The sequence below is a fragment of the Octodon degus genome, unplaced genomic scaffold, assembly GCF_000260255.1.
Source record: "Octodon degus isolate 3935 unplaced genomic scaffold, OctDeg1.0 scaffold00048, whole genome shotgun sequence".
Taxonomy (NCBI): domain Eukaryota; kingdom Metazoa; phylum Chordata; class Mammalia; order Rodentia; family Octodontidae; genus Octodon; species Octodon degus.
Window position 1 is genome coordinate 9,307,202 of NW_004524624.1, and position 9,494 is coordinate 9,316,695.

General features: G+C 47.4%; 1 protein-coding gene across 2 annotated transcripts in view; it reads right to left on the reverse strand.

The window, feature by feature from the left end:
- Window positions 1–3,383: 3,383 nt before the first annotated feature.
- The window catches only part of Tuft1 (tuftelin 1), a 57,552-nt gene continuing 51,441 nt past the window's right edge, over window positions 3,384–9,494 (reverse strand). For both annotated transcript variants that reach the window (XM_012515017.2, XM_004632354.2), the window contains 4 exons: window positions 7,900–8,005; window positions 6,381–6,464; window positions 5,344–5,444; window positions 3,384–4,596 (listed from right to left, as the gene is read on the reverse strand). In XM_012515017.2, coding sequence (XP_012370471.1) covers window positions 4,533–4,596; window positions 5,344–5,444; window positions 6,381–6,464; window positions 7,900–8,005 — 355 coding nt within the window. In that variant the 3' untranslated portion in view covers window positions 3,384–4,532. The remainder of the gene's footprint in view (window positions 4,597–5,343; window positions 5,445–6,380; window positions 6,465–7,899; window positions 8,006–9,494) is intronic.

Consider the following 9,494-nt stretch of genomic DNA (forward strand, 5'->3'; position numbering starts at 1 on the left):
GGGCAGGACAGATAGGAAACAATTACTCCTTGCTAAGCTAGAGTTCTAAATTGAAGCGTGGAAAAGAGGCCAAGGGCCTTAGGCAAACATCTGCTGTTGGGTCAGAGCCCGCCCAAGCTCAGCAGCTTGGCAAGGAGGAATGAGGGAGCCGAGAGTATTCGGGGCCCCACGGAAACAGCCACACACGGTGGTGCGCAGCTGGTTAGGGAGGCAGAGCTGCTTTTCCAACCCAAAGGATATTATCCTCCTCAGTCCAATGAAGTTGCTTTAATCTGTGTCATGTCAAAGTGGGAATATTTTGCACTGGGATATTTTGTAGTGAAAAGGACTTTTCATAAAGATTAAAAAAAAAAAAAGCCAATCAATTTTTGGCCTTAGAAACTTAGCTTCAAAAGGGCTGGAGAGATAGCTCAGTAGAGTAAGTGTTTGCCTGGCAAGTGCAAGGGCATGAGTTCAATTCCTGGTTCCGCAAAAAAAAAAAAAAAAAAAAAAGCAAAAACCAAGAAACTTGTCTTCAAAAAGTTGCAGTGTACCCTAGTACAATGGTGCAGACCTAGAACCCTGGTGCCCTGGGAAGGCTGAAACTGGAGGATTCCAAGTTCAGGCCCAGCCTAGGCAATTTAGTGACTTAACAAGACCCTGTCTCAAAATTTTAAAAAAGCCTGGGATATGACTCAGTGGCATAAGCACCTGCCTGGCAAGCTCAAGGTCCTGAGTTCAATCTCCAGAGCAGGAAAAAAAAAAAAAAAAAAAAAAAACCTAGAAAAAGGAAAAAGGAGAGATGAGGGGAAGGAGTAGTGGTGTAGCTCAGTGCAAAAGCCCTGCATTTGATCCTCAGTACTTAAAAAAAAAAAAAAAAAATCCAGAGCTAGATGCAATGCACACACCTGTAATCCCAGCATTTGAGAGGTTGAAGCAGAAGGACTGCTTTGAGTTCAAGGTCAGCCTGAGCTACATAGTGAATTCAAGGCCAGCCTGAACTACATAGTGAGACCCTATCTCAAATAAAATCTTCCTGTGTACTATATGGTGTAAATACCACATCATAGCCAAGTTTTTCTGTTTAGGAGAAGGAAAAACCAAGAGGCTGAGGATGGGGGCAGCTGATGGGGGCAGCTGTTGGGGGCACTGAGCGCTTCCGCAGCTCCTTTTCCCATGCTGGGGCTGATGCTCCAGGTTTATAGGAGCCTGGTGATGCGGGCTGCAAGTCTGGGCATCTCTGCATGCCCAGCTCAAGGAAACAGGCCCTTACAACCCCAGACACAATCCTCCATGAAATGTTAGCAGCACTGAAGGGTTGGTTTTCAAAAAAAATCACAAAACATGGGCAGTAAATGCCACTGATGCCAGGGGCAGCAGACCTGCCACCCTCTCAGGTGCTGAGCTCACTCACTCGTGCTCTTTCCCCGCTGCTTCTCTGTCTCTAATTAAAAAGATTGACAAGATAGCTCACAAGGGTGCTTTCTCCTCATACACCTTCCAAACCACCTGGGCAAGGCCTGTTCTTTTTGGCCAAGGGAAGTAGACATCAGGGGCACTTTGTGTCCAAGGAATGTCCTAGAGCCCTGGTTCCAGCCACAGAGTGTCTCCAGACCCTTCATTATCTCCAGCCTAAATCTCTGCTCCTCCCACAAAGCCCAGGAGGCCGAGCGTGAGCCTCCCTTTCCTGTAGGACAGCACACTCACTCCAGCCAGGCTGGTCTGTTTGGCACCTTAGCCAACCCCGCCCTGCTGCCACCCTGTTAATATTCTAAGACAAGCACAGTCTAGATCTACCTAGGCCAGCAAGACTGCCAGGAAAAGAAGACAACCATAGCTGCCAGAAGACAAACCAGGTCCTTACAAGATTTCCCATACACTGTGTGTGGTGTTCTTGATGCAGTTCAGGCTGGTCTTGAACTATGTAGCCTCAGCTGGTCTCCAGTTTGTGGCATCCTTCGGCCTCAGACTCCCAGGCGCTGGGATTACAGATGGTGTCTCTATGGCTAGCTCTGATGCATTTTGTAGTATAGAGTATGAATTAGCTGAGAGGCTAAGGGAAGAAAAGTGGAAATGAAGTTTCATTCTCAGTTGCTAGTGAAAGGGGAACTAGAAATGAAACAGGGCCAGGGAATAGGGGGTTGTGTCTCCAGCCTCTGGTCTAGAGAGGATTGGTGTAAACTACAGTCAGCTATTTTCAAAAGAGAGAGAGAGAGAGAGAGAGAGAGACAGACAGACAGACAGACAGACAGACAGAGAGAAGTACTAGACTACTGGACTAAATAATGCCCAGAGATAGGCAGAAATAAAACCCTTGAAGCGCTGCAGTCAGCCTTTCCAGAGCACTTTTCATTCCTTCAAAGCATGTGAAGTTGCCCCTCTACCTCCACAGTGCCCACCGCAGTGTTGATACGTCATCTGTGGACCTCCACTTTTCACTAGCTCTTTTCCAAATGGGGACACAGTGGCCAAGTATAGGGATCCCATCAGACCGCTGCTTCCGATGGGGCCAGAGCTAACGTTGGACAACTGCTACAGTGAGGACTCTGGCCACAGAGCTGGGCTGTGCCTAACAGCACCCTCCTATCACTGTGTTTGGGTATTTGGACCACGCCTCTCAGGTGTGGAAAGGAGGACATCTGACAGCAAGGGGCACTGACATTATGTTTCCTCCTCCCTGAAAAGTGAAAGAAAGCCAGGCCAAGGGATCAAAGAGACACACATTATCATTTAATTTATTAACTTCATCATACAAAGAATATGCTACAGCAACGAAATACAAGAACTGGAAGAGACACGAGATGATCAGGCCCAGCACCCTCATTTTTCAAATGAGGGGACAGCCCCAAGCCCCAGACACCATTATGTGCAAGGCCAGAAGATAAGCTCAGTCCTGACCCACATGACACTCAGACTTACAGTTTCCAGTTGTCAGCCCAAATACCACCAAAGACTAACCCACATTTACCTTTGTTTTCTTTGGTACCACACTAGGATGCTAGTGTACTTCTTAAGGCTGTAGGAAAGTCCTAAAGAGAACATGATGAGTTGTAGGATAGTCAAAGCCAAAATAAAGATCAATCATGGATCCAGGGATGGTGGTACACACCTATAATCCCAGCTTCTGGAGAGGCTGAAGGAGGATCGAGAGTTCAAGGCCAGCCTGACAATATAGCAAGATCTAGTTTCAAAAAAATAAAGACAGGACCAGTGAGATAGCTCAGCAGACTAAGCACCTGCTCAAGCAAGTGCAGGGATTGGGGTTCAATCCCCAGAACCACATGCTGTGCTGACCACGCTGGCCAAACCCCCGGGCATGCTGAGCCAGCCACCAGAGTCTGGGCATGGGGCTGCATGCCTGTGATGCCAGCGCTGGGGAGGCTGAAAACAGGAGGATCACTATGAGTTCAAGCTGCATAGGGAGACCCTGTACCAAATACATAAAAAATAAAGATAAAATAAAATAAAAAGACCAATTATGGACTCAAGAGACTCAGAGGAGTTAGTCATGTGTTATCTCTATATACAGTCCAGATTGCTGTGTTCCCCAAACAACACAAACCCAGAACTGGATGCCTCAGGGAACACAGCCTTGCCTTCCTGAGATAGAGTCTGAAGGAAGAAGGGAAAGGATACAGCATGGAAAGAAGAGAATGGAAGATTTATCACAATATCATCTGATATCAACAGGGCTAATGGGAATGTTTTTCTCTATTTCAAGCAAATCCACATACCACAAGACTACAGAACTCTTGTATGAAATCGATTATGAGATATAAGCAAAAACACCAATAACTTAGCAAAATAAATACAATGAAAGTTTTGCTGGGAATGATATAACTCAGTAAAAACACAGATTTTACACTCTGGATCTGGAAGACAGAGGTGTGCCTTGCGGTGCACCTTAGGGGAGAACCCTAAGAGGTTGTGGGAATTGTCACCTCAGAGACAAGTCTCACGTAACTGTCCGCAGCCCCACAGAATTGTCCTGCTAAAAGCTACACTCCTTTGTCCCAGACAGACAAGGCTCTGCAGTCATTTTAGTTTCCTGGCTCTGGCCAGGGCCGGCCAGGCCACCCCACTGTCTGGAAGAGGCCCCAGTCAGTACAGACTGAGGGGAGAGAACCGCTGAGAGTTGAGCTGTTTGCAGAAGGAACTCCCCAGGCCCACAGCAATCGCGCTGGGCATCTGTGCCTCCGGCTTTTAGGGCTGAGACAAATCTTGACAGCTGGATTCCAGTACACAATAGAAGGAAGACTCTGCTACAGAGAAAAATATAACTATGGGAAGAAGATATTGCCCAGCTCCTGCTGGCAGGACACCATCTCCCAAGGGCTGCAGTGTCCAGAGGAGGTACTCATGCTCCGTGCACCCAGCAGACAGGGGGCAGGAGCTAGGGACCTGCAGGACACACAAGTCCCCGGCCCTAGGTGCAGCCAGGGAACAATGCAGAAGTCAGAGTCAGTGTTAACACCCTGCGGGGTGGTGGGCTTCTCCATAGGCGACAGGTGGCAGCACCAGCAGCATCCACATCCTTGTCCATCGCCTCCAGCTCAGGTTTCCACCACTCGGATGAGAGGCATGGGCTTGGGGCTGGGGGGCTTGGATATCCTGACACTAAAAGAAACATTGGAAACACTGAGCACTTGTCACTGCCCATACTTCTGCCCATACCTCCATCCCTGCCTCCAGAATCCTACACTTCAATGCGGCCTGATCTCTAGAGTTCCAAGGCTTTGAAACAGTAATATTTGGTACCATCTCAGAGAAGATTTGGGGCATGACACCAGTGTCTGTGGCAAGGCTGGAGAAAAGAGGGGTAGTTGAACCTCTGAGAAGCACAGGTAGCTGTGAGTCTAGATTTTTTTGAGTTTGGGCCCCTCTGTGAATCTATTGGAGGAAGAGGACCTTTTCTAGAAATAGTCAAATATTACAAATACCTATTTTTTTTGTTTTATTCTCTTTCTTGAGACAAGGTCTCACTAGGTAGTTTAGTCTAACCTGAACTCACAGCGATCCTCCTGCCTCAGCCCCACAAGTGCTGGGATTACAGGCATGTGCTACCACACCTGGCTCACATGCCTATTTATAGCATGAAAGTATTACAAATACGTTTTTCATGTCATTGCAGAGGGTTCATACCCCATACCGAGCAGGTCCTTTCTTGGACCTTGTTGGGCTTCACAATATCAGGCTTTAAATAGGCTAGGAAATGGTGCTGGTGAAAAATGGGTCAGACCAGAAACTGAAAGAGCAAAGTTAGATTTCAAAGTCTCGTCCTTGCCTCAGCACTAAAAGTCCTGCACAGATCGGCCCTCCTTTCTTCTTTCTTTCTGGGCCCACTCCACACATGCGCATGCTCACCTGCCCAGGTTCTCTGTCTTGGCTCGGGTCTGAGTGCTGAAGTTGCCACGACTGATCTGTTTCTCTATCAGGTGTTCCATCCGGTCGTGCATCTCTAGATTCTGTAACACACACGGCGGGCACCCATGCCACACTTACTCAGCTCCTTGGGCCTCACCATCTCGGCAGCCATGCTGCACACCATGACCTAGGTGCTCTCCACCCTCACCTTCACCTCGGCACTATGGACTGCTTTCTTCTAACTCCGGGCAGCAGTGACCATTTCCTGTATCTCTTCTCTAACCATTTCTGTATACTATCCTATTAAATATTGCCTTCTCCCCCGACCCCTTTCCAGTTTTCTGAACCAAATCCAGAGCTATAGCCCTAGCCCTTGAATTACATTTCTGGTTTGAGACAACGTCATGCTAAATTGCTGAAATGCTGAGTCCGTGATCTTCCCACCTCAGCCTACAGGAGTGCTGGGATTACAGGCTTGTGCCACTACTCCCAGTTTAGATTTGTGGTTTTTTTTTCCTTAATGTAGTTTGTCTCTAGCTCTGAACTATACAGTCTCTAAAAATAAACAAGCCTGTCTCCCATTTGTCTCCCCCACTACAGGGATCATCACACAGTGGCTACAAGGTGATCTTCAGGCAGTCAAGGGACAGGAAGGGCTCTGTAGCAAAGTGGAAATTCCACAGAAGACAACTCATTAGCTAATTGAGCCCTTAGCCATGAGAAAGACTCCAACTACAAAAAGCCTCCTTTCCCCAAGCCTATCTCCATGGTCGGCTCCCCCTCAAAGCCTGCAGCTTCAGAATATGCTACTGGTAGGGGGCTCAAACCCATGATGTTATGCCCCCCGAGGGGCAGATCTTACCATTGTCCCCAAATCTCCAAGGGTTCTCAGAAAATGCTTCCTACACGGTCCACTGGGCCGCCACTTCTAAGCAGCAGCTGGGCAGGACCAAGATACCTCCTTTGCCTCTCCCTCCCTATATCCAGTCTTCTCCTTAAGAGCCCTGTTCCCTGCCAGGGCTGCCCAGCACACACACCTCTGCCTCCAGATAGGCGACCTTCTCCTTGAGCTCCTGGATGGTGGCATCCTTTGACTGGATCACAGCTTTCGAATTCTGGAGCTGCAATGACAGAGATGACACCAGAGCTCATTTGGCAATAGCTCATTAGAGACACTCACCGAACTTAACCCTGCTGCTGTGGAAGCCAGCAGACATAAAGGCAGAGCTCTACAACTGTCCCATGACTCCATTAACTAGTCCACATGTTTTATTTTAGATAGTACTGAACTCTCGTAATCCCAGGAGTGGGAGTAGGGGAGTATGAGTCTAACACACAGTGGATGACTCAAAATCCATTCCATTTGGTTCTAGAATACATAAATTAAGTATTCATTCAAGAAACATTTACTGAAGCTGGGTGTGGCAGTACATGACTGTAAGCCCAGCACTCTGGGAGGCTGAGGAAAGAGAATTACAAATTCAAGCTCAGCCTAGGCAATTCAGCAATTTAGTGAGAAATCCAGTCATAAAACAATTTTAAAAGGGGCCAGGAATGTAGCTCAGCGCTAAGGCCCTGGACTTAAGTTCAATTCCTAGTACTCAAAAAAAAAAAAAAAAAAAAAAAAAAAAAAAAACCCAAACCCAAACCCAAACCCAAAGAATTATGATATGGAAGGTCCTATTCAAAATATAAAATGGGAAACAGCAGTAAGCAAAATTGATACAAACAGAATGCGAAGAATTTCAGGGGAGAGGGCTGTATGTTCTCAATTCTTCAAAACTGGTATATCCTGAACGTGGAATGCTGAGGTTTAGGTAGGGTAGGCAGGAAAATTTGCCCAGAAGCACAAAGACAGATAATCTACACACAGAGAACTGAGTTTAACACGATTCACTTATTCATCTGCCAGTACTCTTCAGAGTGTAAGGGAAATTAACCTTTTACTTCCGGTCCTTTTAGAAAGCAGAAGCCTAAACTTGCTGTGGTAGCACACACCTGTAATCCCAGTACACGAAAGCCTGAGGCAGAAGGATTGCATGAGTTTGAGGCCAGCCTCAGCCACATAATGAGAATACAAGGCCAATCAGGACTCACAGCAAGCTTAGGCAGATGCAGGGGCCAGGGTTCAATCCCTGGGCCTGCTGTACCAGCCCCGCCCCTGGGGCACACTGAGTCAGTGATGGAGACTGGGCGTGGTGATGCACACCTGTAATCCCAGCTCTGGGGAGGCTGTAAACAGGCAGATCACTAGAGTCCAATCTAGTAATGAGACCCTGAACACCCTGTAGACCCTGTCCTAAAATAAACAAAACAAAACAAAACAAAACACAAAACTCACAGCAAGTCCCTGCCTCAAAAAAAAAAAAAGGCACCAAACAGCCAAAATGCAGGGGAAGACAGATGAAGAGCGAATCCCCATAACCCCAACCCTGGTAATTGGAAGTGATAAATGTTTGTGGGAAACACACGACTGTTAGCCAAGCTGCCGAGAACGATGAGCAAGTGCCCGGCCTTGGGTCCCCACGCCGAGCAGCATGCAGCTGGCCCGCTCACCTGCTCTATCATCTGCCGGACCTTCCGCTGCTGGCTCTTGAGCATGTCGTCCAGATGGTGGATCTTCTCCCGCAACCCTGCCACTTCCTTTTCCAAGGCAGCAGCCCTGGGGATGAAGACCAGAAGGCTGAAGCAAAAGGAAAAGATCCCGGGGCCAGGGAGATAGCTCAGTGGAATAAGCGCTTCTCTGGCAAGTGCAAGGGCCTGAGTTCATTCCCTGGTTCCAAAAAAAAAAAAGAGGAAAAGATCCCTTCTCCACTTAGTCACAGGAAGAGCCTTGCACTCAGGAAGGTCACCCAGGTATGACCATCTCCACCCGACACCCCAGCAGTGTGCCCTAAGGAATAGATGGTGGCACACTTGGACCACCACACCAGAAGCACCAGTAGCTGTCATCTAGTCCAGATGAGGAAAGGCTAGGAGATGTATGTCAGGCTGGGTAACTCTAGAGGGTAAAACTGGAGCTAATAGGCAGATGTTTTAGGAAGGCAGTTTGTGCATCAGCACAGGCAAACTCAGTATTACTGCTGTCAGAAAATGGGCTGCATGGGTAATGAGCTTCTCATTACTGGGAAGATTCAAGCAGGAATGGGCATTATGACATCCAGAGCCATCAAGCTGTTGGCAGGGATTTTTTATTACAAGGGAAATAAGATCTGAAGATTCTCTCTTTTTCTCTCTTTGAGATACAAGGTCTCACTATACAGCTCATACTTGTGCACCACCACACCTAGTTTGGTCTCGGCGTGCCCTGGGTTCCGGGGTGGCATGTGGTACCAAGGATAGAACCAGGTCTTTGTGCTTTCCAGGCAGGTGCTTAGACCACTGAGCTATCTCCCCAGCTTAGATCTGAAGATTCTTAAAGCCTCTTCATGTAGTCTAAGTTTCCTAAACCACTGTTACTTTCTTTGCATTCTAAGTAAACTGAGCCAAGATTCCCTAATACAAAATAGGAGTTTGGTCCCTGTCCCCACAGAGTTCTTAAAACTCTTAAAATTCTTAAGGGGTGATAGAGGCATGTTTTACTGTAATATTTCATTTTGGTAGACAATTTCTGACAAGAACTCCCATGATAGCACATTATGAAATGGAACTGGTGATTGTGAGGAAACCCCCCCCCCATTGTGGCCAGAGACAAAAGTGTTGGCACTCTTGGAGCCACCACCTGCAGCTGGCATCTCGGAGAATGAGGTGTCTTTTGCATGCTAAGAAAGTCCCTGCAGGATAGGGTCTATAAATTGCCCCAGGAGTAGGATAACAGCCAGAAAGACCAAGGCACAATGAAAGGTTTGGTGATTTCAGCCCCAGCTCCAAACTGGGAGGGAGGTTAAGAGCCGAGTCAATCACTGGTGGCCAATGATTTAATTCAATCATGGCTACATAACAAAAATAGTATTAAAAATCCTAAATAAGGAGTTCAGAGAGCTCCTTGATTGAACAGATCCATGTACTAATAGGATGGCACACCCCGACTTCCAGGAGACAGCAGCTCCTGCACCCTTCTGAACCTTACCTCAATACCCTTTCATCTGTCTGTTCATTTGTACCCTGTATAATAAATGAGTAACAGGAAGTAAAGTGTTTCCTGAGTTTTT